Source organism: Chamaea fasciata, unplaced genomic scaffold (assembly GCF_029207755.1).
Source record: "Chamaea fasciata isolate MVZ Bird 193981 ecotype frontalis unplaced genomic scaffold, bChaFas1.0.hap1 SCAF_16, whole genome shotgun sequence".
Taxonomy (NCBI): Eukaryota; Metazoa; Chordata; class Aves; order Passeriformes; family Sylviidae; genus Chamaea; species Chamaea fasciata.
In genome coordinates, this window is record NW_027094101.1 from 11055668 (window position 1) to 11073563 (window position 17896).

The 17896-nt window shown below is 44.7% G+C and overlaps 1 protein-coding gene and 1 long non-coding RNA gene across 2 annotated transcripts; one reads left to right on the plus strand and one right to left on the minus strand.

The window, feature by feature from the left end:
- Window positions 1-1027: 1027 nt before the first annotated feature.
- HAPSTR1 (HUWE1 associated protein modifying stress responses) lies at window positions 1028-15904 on the minus strand. Its single transcript, XM_066197673.1, has 4 exons — window positions 15478-15904; window positions 14645-14725; window positions 10290-10565; window positions 1028-2480 (listed from the first exon to the last, which is right to left on the minus strand). Exons 1-4 carry the CDS (start codon window positions 15695-15697, stop codon window positions 2236-2238), a joined length of 822 nt encoding a protein of 273 aa, XP_066053770.1. The 5' UTR covers window positions 15698-15904; the 3' UTR covers window positions 1028-2235.
- A 395-nt stretch (window positions 15905-16299) lies between these two features.
- On the plus strand, window positions 16300-17431 carry LOC136297851 (uncharacterized). Its single transcript, XR_010723237.1, has 2 exons — window positions 16300-16789; window positions 17177-17431. It is a non-coding gene; the product is annotated as an uncharacterized lncRNA (long non-coding RNA).
- The last annotated feature ends 465 nt before the right edge of the window (window positions 17432-17896 follow it).

The following is a 17896-nucleotide window of genomic DNA, read 5'->3' on the forward strand; positions in this document are numbered from 1 at the left end:
GTCCTTTCTGTTCAGGACTCCACCTTTCTTTCAGAACAGAAAAATCCCTCTGCCAACAGTCTAATAAATACTAACATATATTCAGATACCATCTTCAAAATCTTTGCTGAAAATGCAGTCTCCAAATGAAAACTAGCTTAATGCAGTATTAACATCTTACACAAACTAAACCTTATGAATCGTAGTTAATAGCAGTAACTGAAATTAATGTATACTGAGTCTTCAAGTGATGTGCAAGTTCAGCTATGTAACACAGGTGGGGGTTGGAGCAGTTCTTCCCACTTTGCTTTGGACAGCCCTGACAGCTGTCCATGAGCTACAGAGCCTCTCACTACAGTACTGAGCAACTGCTGACACCTTCACGGGCTCTTCAGTGTAAGGAAATGTGATGGAAGCACCACAAGGCAAGGAATTCGTGCTCAAGGAGAGAGCTTGGAGTATCTCACACAGCATTGCTGTCTTGCCTTGACTACAGACATGGATGAGAGGGCACCAGGGTAAAAAGGGCAAACCTACAGTGAAGTCTGCTTTGAACAGCAAAGATAATACAAAAGACATCTGATTCTACAAGCACGTAAGCAAAAGTCTTGAAGAGCTGTGTATTAACATGGAGCTCAAGGTGCCTTAACTTGGCCAGAAACCACAATATTTAGTACTGGGAATCTAGCATAGCTACATTTAATCCCAGGATCAGCCTATGCTTCCAGTTAAAGCATGCATACCACCTCTCTAAATACCCCTTTCCCAACATGCACAGTTGGAGCTCTTCATTTTTCTTATTCTTCCTCTGTTAGCTCTTCCTTTCCCAGGTAGAGAGTTAGAGGCCCTAAAGCCAGGGCTCTCCACCAAAGACTTTCTCCCTCTACGTATAAAAATAGTCAGAACACTCCCAGACTGACATCTGTCCTTCCCCAGTCAAAACCAGCTTTGCAGCAGATCAGTCTTGATCTCTAGTTCAGTTTTAGACTATGCTTAAGTTACGGCAGCCAGAGTTCAATCCTATGAATGTAAGCTAAACACAAAAAGAAAGCCATTTATCCTTTTTAATTCATGCTTACAGCATGTTTATCCAGAGTTTTATAATCAACTTCCAGTTTTAAATTATTTTCTTAGCACTTCACAGAACCTGCATGTCACTCCCTCCTGAAGGGGGTGGCATCACAGAATCTTGTTTAAGTTAGTCCAAGTTTCCACATGTGACCAGAAGTCTTACTTGTTAGAACACACCCCTTTTCCAACTATTCCCCACATTCCCTCTCCTCCCACCCCTCCCCAGCAATGGGCAATTACTCCACAAGAAATGTAAAATAGGATATGGGTGTACACAAAACCTACCCTTCACTAATACTGAACAGAAAAGCCTATTTTCCAATTACAGGACATTTTTCTCTAAATTTAGGTCAGCACTGGTGCAGTCTGCACTGTGTATGATTACCACAAGGATAATACCAATAAGTACATATATTTTCTCAAACTGATTTAAAAGCCTATGAAGTTAATTGGGGAAAAGTTTAATATTGCTACTTCAGAGCACTAGAACACACAAAGTGAATCCAATAAAGATCCTTGTATTGATTCAATATTAAGTATTAATTGCATGACCATCATAGCACCTCTTTACATTATCACACAATCACCAGAATTATCAACTGCTTTTAAAACTAAAAAGGGTACAGTCCAATATTTATAACTTGCACACTGTTACTATACAGAAACTAGGTGCATGGTACAGTGCTGCAAAAATGGAAGCCTGCAGTTTTGACAAAGATGCCAAGTCATGTTGTAGACAATTTCAGTCAAACTGGCAATACTGTTTAAGCAAATACTCAAAGCAGGAAATAAAGGACAAAAAAAAAAAAAACAAAAAAAAAAAAAAAAAAAAAAACAAAAAAAAGGAAAAAAAAGAATTCTATAGCCAAATAAACATCTGAAATTTCCTTTCCCTTTAATAATACAAGTAAGGTCACTTTTAGCCTTGGAACAGATACATGTTCGCCTATGATGATCTTGCTAACTACTACACAATATCTGATGTCCTCTGCTAAGAATATAGTTTAAGAAAGCCGCAGTTACAAGAGGCATCTAATGTAATATCTAAAACTTCCTTTATGGCATTTATTGAATTCTTTCTCTTAAACAGTGAATATGGAAAGATGGCCTCATGTTTCCTTTTCAATAGTACTCTGAGGATCAAGTGGCTTTCAAGCAGCATGGTGGGTTTGAAATTTTTGCAGTTTAGATCATTCTGTTGCGTTTATGAGTTGGTGAGTCTGTAATGACATCGCCACACTGGGCTGAGGTACGCTTTCTAGTTCCACCATTGTCCAAGTGGAGTGCCATTTCTTCTGATATGAAAGTGTTCAAATCAACATCATGGAGTCCATTTCTCCTTCGACTAGCATTGGAGCCACTGCTCACGTGAGTAGGCGAGCCTGGGGTACTCGAGCGAACACTTATACTAGCCATTGCACCACTAAGACCTGGGGAGAGAGAGAAAAAGGTCTTCAGTCAGACAGCACACAAAGTTCACTTCCCACCTGTGCCATACAGGATCGCGCCCAGCCGAACTCCGCTGAGATCCCAGACACACTTCACCTTACTGTTTGTACCACTGCAGTCTAGAGCACACCTCCTCAGCTTTCAGCCCGTGAAACAATCCAGTAATTACCACAACTGCTTTTAATGGCGTTAGAAGTCAGCTCATACACCAGGTTGTAACAGCACACTCCGGCAAACATTAACTCCATAAGCGGGACACGCTATTCAAAACATGGACGTACTCAAGAGCAGGTAATTTCCATTTAAAGGCTTCACGCTGGACCAAGAGTTACACAGCCCTGCCAAGGACTCTCCAGCTGAACTGACCTGGTCTCGTATCAACACCACCACCCTGCTTCCTTTTCACTCCCTGAAGGAAACTGCAGCATGGCAGCAGGTCTCACACAGGTGAACACCACAGCTAGTTTATAAATACAAGCTTTTATTTCATGGCTAACACTAGCAGTCAACACATTGGTACTATTAAATTCAGAAATGCACTTAAAGAACAAGCAAGGAAAACCACATGACAATCACCCGAAATTTGTTATCAACAGATCTGATACAAATCACTGTCACAGGTACCCTGCAAGTACTTTGGTTTGTATTCAGATTAATAGTGTTGGATGCAAACTGAAGTTTATTTCTTGCAGAAACAAGGCCATAAAAAGACAACCATGAAGTTTCATACCAATTTAACCTCTTCCTTCTGTAACAATACAATTTTACACAAGTGGGACATTGCAAAATATAAATTTAGTAAGGACTAATACACGAAAAGTCTAACTACTTGATTTCCAATTCAGGCTGTATTCAGAGGCAAACAGGAGCTCAGAGATAAGACAAACATCTTCGCTACCATAACTTCTTCAAATCTGAGTATAGTAGGAGAGTACAGAAACATCTGTTGGCCCTAGGAAAGATAAGGAAGATGACAGATCTGCGTATTTTCTAACAGTAAGAACAAAGAAATGTTGAACTATCCCGGAATATTCACTCTTGGTAACCTTCAAAATCTTAGAGAGAGCTCTCTTCTCCAGTCTCAGATATTCTATAGCTCTGTCCAGCCATCATAAATCTTGTGTGCATTAATTCACATCTCCACGTACTGTCAAATGAGCAGCCAAAAATCACTGACTGACAAGTCAAGCCTAACAAAACCTGACCCATCAGCTGCTGGGAGGCCAAACAGGCAACTTCAGAGGCTCTGGGAAGAGAGAACTGCTAAAACTACACCAATCACCAGAAACCTCAGTGAGAAGCTGAAGGCTAAAAGCCATCGGCAGCAATGGCAGGCTGATACACCAGTCAGGATGGAGCAGGCCAACCAACTTCACTCTGTTGAACATTACTGAGTGAACATTTAAAGCTTCAAACTTGTAACAGCACAGGAAATACTTTTACACAGATCTGGCATTGCACAACAACCAGGAGATACAGCCACTAATCACTGATTCTTTCTTAGGGCTTTTGTTTACAGCTCCAAGCGGTGTTCAAACAGGGCTCAGAAGCATGGTCTGAACTCCAAGAGGCACCCTGCAGATTTGATTAATAGCAAAATCATCATTCATTCACAATAGCAGAAAGCATTTAAACAGAAGAAGCTGTTTTAGTGTAAAGGCAACTCAGAAATGAAGCTTGTGACAGTATTCTCAGGATTAAGGTCAAGCTTAAATTCAAAACCATTAGGAAAAGAATTTCCCATGCATCTACCAAAGAAAGTAAAGCAGCTACTTAATGACAAATGCATGAGAAAAAGCCAATTCAGACACCATACCTTGGATAAACTACTAACATGCATCATTTGGGCAGGTAACAAATCACAATTCAAAGACATCAGTAGTTTAATTTCAACTGGCATGACATACATTAGAAAAAAAACATTAATTCACCCTGTACATTTAAACTGGAAAAAAACCTGACAGCATACAGGTGACATTTTTTCAAACCCAAACTGATTGTAGAGATTTCCTCCGACATCTCTATTCCAAGCAAAACTGCTATGACCACACAAGTTCAGTGTCATTGCTTACACTTGAGAATCAACAATCTACATCACTTATCATTAACTGCTATACAACTCATACCAAATGAGCAACACAGAAATTCAGTTTTACCATGACATCTTTTTACTATATCTAGCACCCAAGTAAGGTAAGAAAAATTATTCTAAATAAACCTCAAAACTGACCTATAATGTGAAAAGACATTTTTTTGGCACCACTGAAGAACTATGTTTTTAAGTGGAGCTTTTTCAAGTAACAAGCATTCTTTAAAATAGTTGATAGTTAAAAGATGCACCTGTAACACACTGCAGCACATTCTAAACCAGACTGGCTAAAGTTCACAAGCAATGCCTAAAGCAGTCACTGACTTCCCACTATTTAGGTAATGCTGAATCATTGTGCATTTAAATACACAAACAACCTTCGAGAGATAATTAGGAGTTAAAATCTTCAATCCAACTTGGTGTCTAAGGCAGGAGAGTAGCTCTGAATTAATTTCTACAGATGAGAATACAAGGATATTGCATCACAGCCTGGACTTTGAGCTACAGGTTAATCCAGCATCTCACACAGGTATTTAGTACCAGTAAGAGTCATGGCTGGGCACACTGACAAGCTGAGTGACAACCTCAGCTCCTGGCAGGTAACCAGATTACACAGCACTGCCCATCCATGCAGGACAGCAACACTTCCAAATGAAACACTCACATCACAGTTTAGAATTGGCTAATTGAGCTAACAGGGAAGAGTCAAAGCCAACTCAAGACAAATTCAAGTATCAAGATGCCACTTCATGGAACCAACATCTCTGAGAACAATCTGCAACACCCAAAAACTCTACTTTTGGTCAACAGGGAAGAAAAGAGTTAAGTTTTTCCTTAGGAAGCTGCGGCAAGGCAGAGGAAATCTCAAAAACCATTTACTGTGAATTACTCTGGATTTAAGCTTTCAGCAGACTCAGAGCTCTTCCCAAAGTCTTTAAAGGAGTTAGTGACACTAGGAAGTGGTGAGGTGACACAACTGTCAGCAAACACCATTTCAAACCTCAAGTATCTATATTGTGATTAATATGGCCTAAGCACAGGTAGACCAGTGTTGTCCATACCACAGGACAGAGATCCAAACAGCTGCTAACGTAGCTTAACACTTCCCATCATCTCACATCCACCTGTGAAGTCTCCCCCTCCTTTCTACCAGGGACATTTCCTTTATTGTTTAAGAAAGCACACATGGCTCTCACCCCCTTTTTAAACTGGAAAGGTTTTGAAATGGAAGGCATACCTCAAACGTTTCACAGTGCCTAGTACATTCTCATTCCTGTCATATCTTTCAGTCATCAACAATATGACATTTCACAGATAATGACTTTACAAAAAGTTATATTCTAAAGGTCTAATAGTCCTATTAGAAAGAGCTGTGACATACTAGCCAATTTATAACTAAGTACACTCCCAAACTATCAAGATATTAGAATGCTTGACCAAAAGTATGTTTCATGGATTACAAAACAGTTGAAACTGTCAACTCAAAATTAGCAAGTTTATCACCACTGGTCTAACAAACTGTAAATGCTGTTTCATCTGCACTACAACCATGCCCACGTACAACTTATTCAGGTCACCACCACAGCATAATATACCGGGTAGCTACTGTTCAGTGCAGTAATAGTAACTAACTATTGTTTTCTACAAGTTTTAATCAGGAAGTATCAAAAGGAACATTCACGCTCAGATAAGTGTGACTAAAGGAGGAATTAGTTAATAACCCCAGATAAATACAAAATGGCATGCAGGGAGATCCTTGTCACCCTTCTGTCATATTCATCCTTCCATAATACTGGCTCAAAGAGCAAGTTTTAGCAGCACATACCAAAACACAATTCCAACACAGCTATATATACACACAACCTTTAAATTAGACCAATCTGAACTCTGTTCTCCCATCCCCTCTTTCACCAACTGCTGCTTCTGCACTCTGCTAACTGCTCCTGGTTTAAACTGCACTTCAATATTCTGAGAAGCAAATCTGAAGGCCTAGGGGAAATTCAGACTCTTAAGGGGACACACTTACACATGGAAGTGTTCTCCCTACCCTAAGGAGACCAAATCACATGAATTTTATACATCAACACTAAAGCTCAAGACTAAAGCTAAGGAGAAAAAGAACTAATATTCTCTCACTGTACTGTTGCCCTATTTTTTCCCAAATTCACCTAATCTTTGATTAAGAATGCTCAAGTCAAATGCATTTCAGCATTACCTTTCCAAGCTTGCCTCTTCCCCCTCCCCAAATCCCAGCATTTTCTCCCATTCTCCTGGGAGGATGGGCTGTGAAACATGGAGGACATCCACAGTAAAGGACATGGGCTGTGCTCCACACCTGGTACAGCAGCTACAGCCAGGCACAAGGAGTCCCAGCACACAGAACTGTTTGGGAATCCGGTACTGTTAGCTCAGATTGATGGAATTCTGTCATTTGAAACTCATCTATTACAGAACTGGAAACGTCAATACACAGCCAGAGAGCAGGTGAAGATACATCCGTGCTTTCCCTGGCTGCAATCACATTTCAGGGACTAATGGAAGTTAAAAACCCAACTCTGTAATTGAGATGTTGGACAATAAAGGTATTATCTTCTACTATCACATCTTAAAACACCAAGCATCAGGCTGATGTTTCATTAAAGTTTCAGAAAACTGCACTGGCACTTCACAGTAAAACATCATGTATTACCTTGAGATAACTACTCAGCTTTTCTGAAAGGCTTGAACTTCTTTTCAAATAGTCACAATTCAAGTCACCATTTGCTTTATTTCAAAGGTTACCCATCAGCATGCTAACAGTGAAAAGCTGATAATAAGGGAAAAGATGTTGTTTTCCAACATTTACTCTCTCAGGAGTAAGGTTCCAAAGTCTCATTCTCACTAACACTGAAGATTTCAGTAACAACTGCAGAGCATTGGTGCCAGAGTTAAAAGGGAGATCACACACATCTTACACATTCTCATGCCTAATTTTTTGTCATGACAATTTTGCTTTTAGCTACTATAACAAGTTCTTCTCTACTGTTCTGTTTTCAAGACAAGTTTTCTTGTAGTAGAAAGTCTTGATAATCAGTATAACAAGATGAAATTCTGGGGTCAACACCCTGCCCAAAAAACTGTCAACCATCTTGAAGAGATAAAATACAGGTCAGAGGGCTGGAGACAGAAGAGGCAAGGCCAAAAATCCATTTTTAAGATATTTGTTTTCAGATGCAGCATACAGTTTAAGAATTGTACTAATGCCTAAAGGATGCTATTCTCCAATGGTGTAGTCTAGGGCATACACCTAGAATTGTATTTGATGTTCCAGGAAATACTGAAAAATTAGCTATTTTGTTACCACTGCTTCTGTCAAAAATTTCAATGTGCTTATGATGCATTTAGGGGTTTACATGATGAAAAAAGAGGTATTTTCCACCATCAAAGGGCAAGATCAGCAAGTTTTAACACCGTGGTCTTTAGACATATATTAGACCCATTTCTGAGAAGCCAACACCACCTCTGCTTCCACTGAGCTTCACGTGGTGCTGTAGGCTATCCATACCTATCACCGCTTCACTGGAACAGGTCTTGCTGCAAGCAGCAAAGTTTCAGCATTATCCCTCAAATCTAATTCAACCCACTCAATGAAGAAATGCCCTACTCCCACCAGGAAGCCAAGCAGCACAAAACAGCCCCCCTCCTTTAAATGCCAGTTGTAAACTCCTCTCAAAACCTCCATGCCTGGACTGCTCCTCACCATCACCAGGTTCTCATGTTCCCTCGTGATACCCACAAGCAGCACTTTCAAACATTGTGCCAAAAATTACAATTATCTACACACACCTGAAGATCCTTGGCAGGTTTCAAAATCAAAACGTAGTTTTGGGAAGCCTTACAATAAATAGGAACTGAGTTTGCGACATTGCTTAATCACAACTTCCTTAATGTTGAAGGAAAAAAAAGGGGGAGAAGCTGGAGTAATGCAGACATTGTAGGCAATAACCTAAAACCAGTTCTGAGGCCCAATACAAGCCTAGTCACTAAAGGATCAGCACAAAAGCATTTGTGTCAAGGACCAGATTGAAACTGATATGAGGAGAACCTAATCCAGAAGGTGACTGACATGTAATCTTGTCAACCAGCTGATGAAGGGGAAAAGTACATTTTGAGTCCCTGCAGTGCCATTACAGGGACAGAACTTCCTCATGAGCCTGCATTACACTGTGAAATATGGGAAACTTAACACATCATTGTTCACATCCTCATGCCATAGAGAAGTGACTTCCATAAACCACCTCTGTACAAAGCAAACGCTAGGAAATGATACATGGGCACAAAAGGAGCCATACTACCACTAAAAATGCCTCTGAGCTTACTCACAGAGCTCACTGTGCTGAAGTGAGTCTACCTATACTTCCTCTCACCTGAGACTGAGCCTTTACAGTTAAATCCAACTCCACAGACTAAACTGTATTTTGAGAAAATCATTTTTATGAGAGTGCTTATCACAGTGAGTGCCAGCTTCTGCAGTTGTTCTCATGAAATTAATTTTATCTACACTGAGTAAGCAATAGTGGTGCACAGAATTCCCTAACCCCCTCCCAGTATGAGACAGGAAACTGCCAAAACCGACATGACTGGGTGGGGAAGCATGCTTGGTTTAAATGGCAACAGAGTAGCAAGTAATACCAGATTTAGTCTGTCACCTGTACAGTAACAGTGTCTGGATTGTGTCTCTTGAAAAACCACCACAGCACAGCAGAAGCCAAGATCGCATTTTCAGGAATTGACTCTTCTAATTAACTCAACAATTCTACCCCCGACTGAGAATATCCAGACAGTAAAAAATTCATTTAGGTTCCACTTCTAGATAGCTTAATTTTTACTCTTAGAGTAGTCTAGGGTTTATACCTCAAGATATCTGCTACCCTTTTGAATTTTAGAAGGCATAAAACCCAGAGGTGAACTGCCTCATCTCACCTCAAGAGCAATTTAAAGCACATTTGTCTATCACTTCCTAAATCATAATCCAACACAGAATAAGCTACTGAATATTCATGTCTGAAAAGAGATACACCACCACCACTGCTGCTGATGGCAAGGAAGGCAATTCAGTATGACACTGGAAGACAGTAAATCTGAAAGAGAACTAGAACTAAGTTCTGACCAGCACTCAATTATTTCAAACACGTCTAATTGAATCACCCTTCCCAGGGTACTTTAAGTAGAGTGCTGAACTGCATTACCCAGTGCCTAATAAAGGTGCTAGAGAGCTAGAGACAGAAGCCTCAGATGTCAAATTCCCTCCCTAAGCCCCCCAAAATTTGCTAGTGGTCAAATCTTAATATTTAAGTAGTTGCTAACATAGCATTGCCATTTTCCAAGAATTCTGTTTACTTTAGCATTGGTATGAATGCCAAGTCTCTTCATGCTTCAAAACCACTATCAAGACTTGATAATTAACTGTTGAGTTCACAGCTGTGGAATACTACAGACCCAAACTTCACTTTTATTCAATACCTTTTCTTCAGTCAAAATACTCAACTATACAAATTTTTAGCAGCCAACACATGTCTTATACATGCAAAAACTCCCATAAAGAATGAAGGGGATACCTTCAGCTGGAACAGCAGGTACACGACACGTTACGGCACGGCAAACATGCTTTAAGAACCCCCACCCAATGTGAACCAAGTAGTATTGAAAAAGTGACTGTTACCATGCAGAGCTATGGCTTCACGGAAGGGTTGCAAATCAGTCTCTACAGATGAGCTAGTTTCTGTCGAAGTAGCTCGGTTAGGGGATACTACAGTCAGTCTTGGGGGAGCTCTAGAATTCCTTGGAGGAGGGACTTTTCCACAAAGGAAGCTGATCAAGTCTTCTCTTCGAATCGTTCTTCTGCGTTTTTTAACCCAGGCTAGCACATCCTTGTTCCGCCGCTGATAGCCTATCTGAATTCCTAAATCAAAGCTCCGCTGGTGGGCATCCACACTCTCTGCAGGAAGACAGAAAAAAGGTCTCAGTGTTACACAGCAACGGACAGCACAGCTTCCACACACTGATGTGGCTTCCTGTCAACCATGGGAAAGAAGAAGTATCTACATCTTCTACAGGTGACACCATAAGGCAGCACACCAAGGCGGCTGCAGCAGCCAAGAGGAGCTCCACTAAACCTGAAGGGAGTATCGGCCAAAACGTTCCATCCTCTTTACAAGACACAGTCAACAGCAACTCCAACACCACTTAAACAGCGCTTACTGCACTTCAGGTCAACACTGCAGCACTGTTTATTTACATTAAAAACACACTTAGAGTTTGTCAGACTGAGGAAGATACTAAAATCAATGGACAACAGACGTAGACACACAAAATGCATCAATATAGCCAGGAAGCCCCAACATAAGGAGTAATTGCTTTTCTTCATTCTGACAGGTAAGGAACTGCCAGAAAAAAGAACCTGACAGAAATCTTGAGTTATTTTCAGCTGAATTTCAATTGCAGAGGCAATTCACAGGCCATAGTTTTGAAACTAGTTAGAATACAAGTGTCCCCAATGTCCTTCAATTAGCCAACAAACCATTTAGAAAGGCTAAGAAAGTTTCCTTGCCCATTTAGGATCCCATGGCAATTTTGATATACAAAAGCTTTAAACACACCATTTACAATAAATCCTACTACAAAATGCAATTTCACTCTGTTAATGCAGTCACCTGTGCCCATCAGTTATAACTGTGTCTCCAAAAGACTTGAATACCATGTATTAAGTTGCTTTCAAACTTGGGGAAGTGTATTTCTGGCTACCAGTTTGAGTAAGTTTCAAACCACAGTAACAGGTGGGACAAATCCTGTTCACTACATAATTATGCTCATCTTGCTCATCAAAGGTTTGCTATCAGAGCTTTGACAAGACCTATTTCATTTTCATGTGAAGTACTGTTATGTTGCTCTTGCTCCTTAAAAGACATGAACATATCCACTCCAACTGTGTTTACCTGAATTCCACAAAATTTTCTCGATGTAGCAAAGCTGATTTAAACAGCATTTTATATTCTTGCTTTATTATTGAAGCCCAAGGCAGAAACCATTTGCCCAGAACATGAAGGTATTTCTTTAAGAACAGCTATCCCAAGATACTGGTTTATAAACAGTGATGTACACATGTAATGTAGCTTTGTCACACTCCAGAACCCAAAAAGAACTACCATTAAATGCTATCCTTGCACTTATATTCTAAGGCACCACTGCACAGTCCATAAAAGACAGCACTGAGATCAACACTGCCAAAGAGCAGCCCTTCAAACCTAACAACAGACCAAAACCACCTCAAACTGAGCTGAGTGAAATCTTGGAGCTTTTGGAGCAGAAACTAAACAGGTACACAAAAGACACTTCACCTGCCACTTTTATCCACTCTAGAGTATTTTCCCTGCACTACTTTGTAATCTAAAGGCTGCTTTTACAAATGCTAATTCCCCTGAAAACAATGGCAACGGGACAGATTATTCCTCCTGCCATTTTATACACCACAGCAGCCCAGACTCCCATGCACTGGCAGGAAAAGCTGCCCAAACACTCTGGAGCCAACTTGGAAACTGAAAATACTCCTTCAATCACTTCCTGAAATACCAGGAGTGTCCTTCTGAGGCTTGGAGGCCGATTTTACGTCAATACCCTGCCTTCCTTGTGTATGAGAATGCTTCACCAAGTGCTAACTGTGAACTAGGTGTGAGGTCAAACACTGACTGCTGATGCAGCCCAGAGAAGTTTCAAGCATCATTACACCGGGTAGATTAGATTTTTATGGTAAAAGCCACAACTACTTTGTTTACAAAGTTAAGCCGGCAAAACCTAAGCAGCCCAGCTGCATATATTCTGAAATTACCAAGTCAAAATTAACATTAAAAAACATTCAGGGTTTTTTTTTAATAAAAACAAGGCAAACTGTAGGCTCAGAAGTCTTACTCTAACATATACCAAGAACGTCCCACAATGGCCTTAAGTTCTAAATGCTACATTACAAGCCATGCCTTCACTTTTTTAGTGCAATCTTCAAGATAATGATGTGCCTTGAATGTAGTCTCTATCCCCAGCACCAGAAATTCAGGATGTAAGACCATCAGTGTGGTGTGATATTAAACTTCTAATCTATATGCAGAAGAAATGCTGACATTCAAGACATCATGGCATTCTCATTATGCACCATTTCCCGGGTTGCTCCTGTTAAAAAGATGATGCCTCAAAAATCCAAGTATTTATCAGATCAGAAAGCAGCTGACAAGGCAAGAGGCAGTTTGTGGTGTTCACTTCACCACACCAAGTACTCCTCCAGTGTTTTGACAGAGTCCTCCAAAACAAACAGTACCGAGAACGTGAAAAACAAGAGTTTTTTTCAGAGCCATGTTCAGCACTGGGGAAGGCAAGCTCACAGTAAGAGACTCCAGCTTGTCAGATATGATGGTGTTCAGCTGGTTCTACCAGGTTACCACCAAATTTCTACTGACTTGCAAGTAAACTGAAAGATGGCATTCCTGAGTAACTCAGGTACTTCAGCACTTCAGGATCTGTTTGAAGAGAACATTTGTTTCAGGTGCTGGTTTTTGAAGTATTACATTATACCTGACTAAAGTCAGTTTCCAACTTAAACTCCAGTTTCCCTGGTCACCTACTCACCAGTTAATCACATCATCACCAACAAAAAGGCTCCTTTTGCCTAGAGCACAAGTAATCAAACATTTTAACCAGAAATAAACAGCCTCTAAGTCCTCACACTAAAGATGCAGTAAGGGAGAGCCATGCCATTTGTAAAGACAGACTGTAATTACTCCAGACAATTTATGAACACCACCTGCTGCTACTCCAGCACCAGTCTCCAATGACTATTGTCCCCGGACATGTTCTAGTGACCCACTCCCTCAGGCCAGCACCTTCCTGCTCTGAGGTGCTGCCCCTGCCCATGACCTGACACACAGACAGAGCACTCAAATGCACTTTCTGCAGGAGGCAAAGCTCTGGCAGTGAGGGCTGTGCACCTACATTTCCTCCTTGCTCTGTCCACATCTGTCAGAAACCTGATCACCCACCACAAACACAGCAAGTTCAACTGCTTAAAGCAAACCCAAAATGACAAAACTGGAGGCAAATGAAGAAGCATAGATGTAGAACTACAGATAATGCTGTACAGATCAAGGAAAAAAAAAAAACAACAATAAGGGAAATAAATCAAACTATAAGCCAGAAAAACAAACCTCTGGAACTTTAAAGCACTTCCCCCTCCCTTAGATTGGAAGGCAGTAACAATGGGAATCACAATGTGCCAATTTCAGCCTTCACTGATACGTATCATTTTAGCACAACCTTTTAAACAAAGTTAAAACCACTGAATGATCCCTCAGCAGACAAGAATTCCTGTGACAAGCCAAAGAACTGCAGAGTTCAGAAACACCCAGTAAACCAGCACTAAAGCACAGCCACATGCTGAGCACACTGCTATCAAAGTTCTGGCTAACACTGCCTTCTTGCAGCAACGCTGGACACAGCCATAATGACATTCTAGGGCTTAAAATAAACTGGGAGGCTTACTTAAGAAGCCTCACTGCAACAAGGAGATAAAACTTTCTGTCACATAACATCTATGCAGAATTTTATGAACACTAAACCCGACTTTGCTTCAACACAAAAGAGAAGGCATTATACTGACACCCCAACATCTAATGCACCGTGAAATATAAACAATGCAGGGAATTTCAGTACTGTTTAACAAGGCATTGTACGCTCCCCTTTAATTCACAAGAAACACACACACATTAAAGATTCTCTTTTTCAAGGGTCTCAAAGTAAAACACCCTTTAAGTTTATGAGTCACGGACATGAGGCAACTGAAAAGATTCAGCTACCGTCAGCTAAAGAGGCCCAGGGAAAACCTGCAAGATTCAGGAAGCAGTCTCGGGTTAGATTTTATCAGGGTGAATAAGAGACATTAACAGGCTCTACTTATGAGTAAGCCGGGGCAGGAGGCAGAGTGGGGCCCGGCTCGGCGGGGAGGGCTGCCGGGGCAGCGGGGGGGCAGCCCCTTACCTTTGTAGAGGTTGGTGACCGCAGTGGCGGCGTTCTGGAAGGGGACCCAGAGGGAGAGCCCCGGCTGCTGGCACACCCGGTCTGCAGGGAGGGAAGGACACACGCTGTTTATTTTGGAGTCACCCGCTCCGAACGGCCATGTTAGGTTTCGCCATTTTGTTCCACCTTCCGGAGCCAGCTCCGGATCGGGGCCGAGCGGGGCGGGCGGGCAGCGGCCCGGCCGTGGCAGCGGGCGCGGTACCCCCGGCGCGGTGGGGAGCGCCCGGCCGCCCCCGCCCCGGCCCCGCCGCACAATGAGCCCGGCCCCGCTTCGCCATTTTGTCGGAGTCTCTTCCCGGGGCCGGGCGTCGGGAGCCGCCGGTAGGGCCGGGCTTCCCGGCCCCCCCCACCCGCCCCGGCACTGGGGGCTCGCCCCCGCCGCCTGGACCCTCCCGGCGCGGCCCCCGCCGGAGCGCCCCGACACCCCGCGGCCGCGCTGCGGCCCGAGCGCTCCGGCAGCCAGGAGAGGGGGTGCGGCCGGGCCGGGCCGGCGCAGGAGCCGCCCCGGAGGCCGCGCCGGGCGCTGTCCGGGCCGCGACCGCGGCTCCCCCTCCCTCTCGCCATTTTGTTTTCCCGTCCGTCTCTGAGGGCGGCCGCGGGCCGGCAAGCCGCTCCTCCCGCCGCCTCGGCCCCTTTGTACCGCCGCGGGCACCTCCCCACCCCGGCGGCTCCGCGGCTGCTCGGCGCCCCCACCCCCCACTGCCCGGGCCCCGGCTCCGCCGCGCTCGGGCCCCACCGGCCTCCCGGCCGCAGCCCCCCAGCCGTGCCCTCCCCGGGCCCCGGGCCGTGCTCACCCTTGTAGAGCTGCGCCACGGCGGTGGCCGAATTCTGGAAGAGGTGCCACAGCTTCTGCTGCTTGTGCTCGGGCTGAGCCGCCGCATCGTCCTGCAGCTCCGGCGCCAGCGCCTCCTCCTGCTCGGCCTCAGCCAGGCACTGCCGCTCCCACTTGCTGAACCAGTGCTCGGGCCCGTGCTCCTGGATCTCCGCCTCGCCCTCCTCCTTCTTGTCCTCCATCCTCCGCCAGGCTCCGCGTCCCACCGCCGCGTACACCCGGTCCCGACAGCCGGCCGCACTCGCTGCGTGCGCCGGGCCGGCCCTACCTCACACCCATGCCGGGCCCGCCCGTCGCTCCGCCGGCCCAAAGCACTCCGAACGCCGGCACCGCCCCGAGCGCACTGAGAGCCCGGCCGAGGCGCCTGGGAACGCACAACCGACCCGCCCCGCCCGCAGCTCTCGATTAGCCGCCGCCGCCCCGGCACCGCCGGTTCGGGCGGGATCCCCGGCGCTCATTGGTCTATTCACGTGTCCGTCAAGCGGGACACCCCGGGGGGCGGGGCTAACGCGGGTTTGCTTACGCCGTCACAGTCCCGTGCCGGGGGCGTCGGTGCGGTGCGCGCGCGCAGTGGGCTGCCTCGCGCGGCCCCGGCCCCGCCCCTGGCGTGAGGCGGCCCCGCCCGCGCCCCCCGGCAGGGGCCCCGCGGCCGCCCCGAGCGGGCGCGGCGCTCCCGGCCCCGGGCGGCCCCGGCGGCCGCCGTCCGCCACCGTACCGGGAGGTGGCAGCGGCCGCCGCCGCTCCGCCGAGGGGCAGAGCCCGCCCGGGAGGCAGTTCCCTTCACGACCCCGGGGGAAGATGGCGGCCTCACAGGGCCCGAGGGCCGAGCCGTGTGACACGGCCGGGCCCGCGTCCAGCGTCCGGCGGAATCGGCTGAGGGGTTTGCCCCGAGAGTTCAGAGCCACGGCATCGCTTTTCTGCCTGTTTTACACGTTATTTACTATTTCTTGATGCTGCGCTGTACCGGGCACAGTCCGAACAAGCAGACCGAAGTCACAGCTGCTTTGCACACGTTTAAAAACGCTCCTTTCCTTCGCGATCTCGTAACTTTGCTGCTGTGAAAATGCTCTTCCCTGCTGGTCCAGCCACACTTCCAGTCGAAGCAAACGTCCCCGCTGTGGAGCGAGGGCCGAGCACACCTTCACCCACCCCCGGCTGGGACCTCACTGAACCGATCACAGACACACGGGCAGCCTGCTGTGCCCATCCCACCCCAGGGGAGAAACCCACCGGCTTCATGGGCTGTTTCCTCCTCTGACGCGCTGTTTGATCCAGTCCGTATTTGTTCCCTTTCTGAGCTTCGATGTTCGTACAACTTCCTAAAGCATTCAGGAATCCGAGCCTAAGTCATATATAGTGGGGAAAGAGGTGGTATGAGGGTATAAACGGAACTGTTGTGTTTGGGTTTTTTATCTCTGAGGACAATTGAAAACTAAAGCTGCAGCTACTGTATTTCCTAAACCACTGAGAGTATTTACTAAGGACCACCTACTTTTGGGTTATGCCCTGACACTCCTTGTGAGTAGAGGGATTCAGAGCACCCATAACTTTGTACATGTCTCCTTAAACTGAAATTGTGGCATTGGCTTTTAATATAAGTATCTCAGATATATAACACTAATGCACAAACACAAAGGCATGGATATTCCCTTCCTTTCTAGGTGATGCTCTGTACAATTCTTGTTTAAGATTATGAACTTCAGCCAAATTGGTTTTGTAAACCATCCATTGATCAGAAGGGCAGTAAGTGCTAAGTAAGTATTTTGATGCAACACAGATTTTTCTCCTGTGCGACTGGTTTAAGAAAGCAAAGAACAGAAGAGGAAATCTCTGTTGAATGGGATTTCTTATAAAGTACCTACAACTTGGAAATATGCATTCCTTATACTCTTAAATTGTTGATATATTGTAAAACATCACACAGGAATGTGTGATGGGCTTCTGTTCTAGTATTTTCCAATAAATCGAGTACTGAAATTCATCTCCCTCAGCAGAAACACAGCAGAAGTTCCTGTCAGCTTTCACAGGCTTTGCAGACGCTCTCTGAGATCAGAAGTTATGGCAGGGAGCTTGATGGAAGAGGAGGAGACATGGCTATCCTGGACTTTGTCTACCACACATCTGTTTTTCTGACTATTTCTAAAGAGTTGCATAATGTTGGCAACGATGAAATAAACAGTTCATTCCTGCAATACAATGTAGTGTCAGTCATAATTTATCAGGCAGACTGTCCTGAAATTTGGCTATGGCTGATGCCCATTCAGTGCAAATCAGAAAGGGAGTGGTAATGCATCTCTGGGCAATCCTGGGTAAAAGCTTAGCACCTGAATTTCCTGCTTTAATTTAGACAAACACAGCTACACACCATTCTCGGGAGCAGC

What these genes read in the sequence shown, in the direction of transcription:
- HAPSTR1 (XM_066197673.1), bottom strand. Translation starts at nt 15,697, where the DNA reads ATGGAGGACAAGAAGGAGGAGGGCGAGGCGGAGATCCAGGAGCACGGG. An exon ending in GGTCACCAACCTCTACAAAG is followed by an intron (nt 10,566 to 14,644) that starts GTAAGGGGCTGC and finishes GTCTTCCTGCAG; the next exon opens with AGAGTGTGGATGCCCACCAG. An exon ending in TGAAGCCATAGCTCTGCATG is followed by an intron (nt 2,481 to 10,289) that starts GTAACAGTCACT and finishes CTCTCTCCCCAG; the next exon opens with GTCTTAGTGGTGCAATGGCT.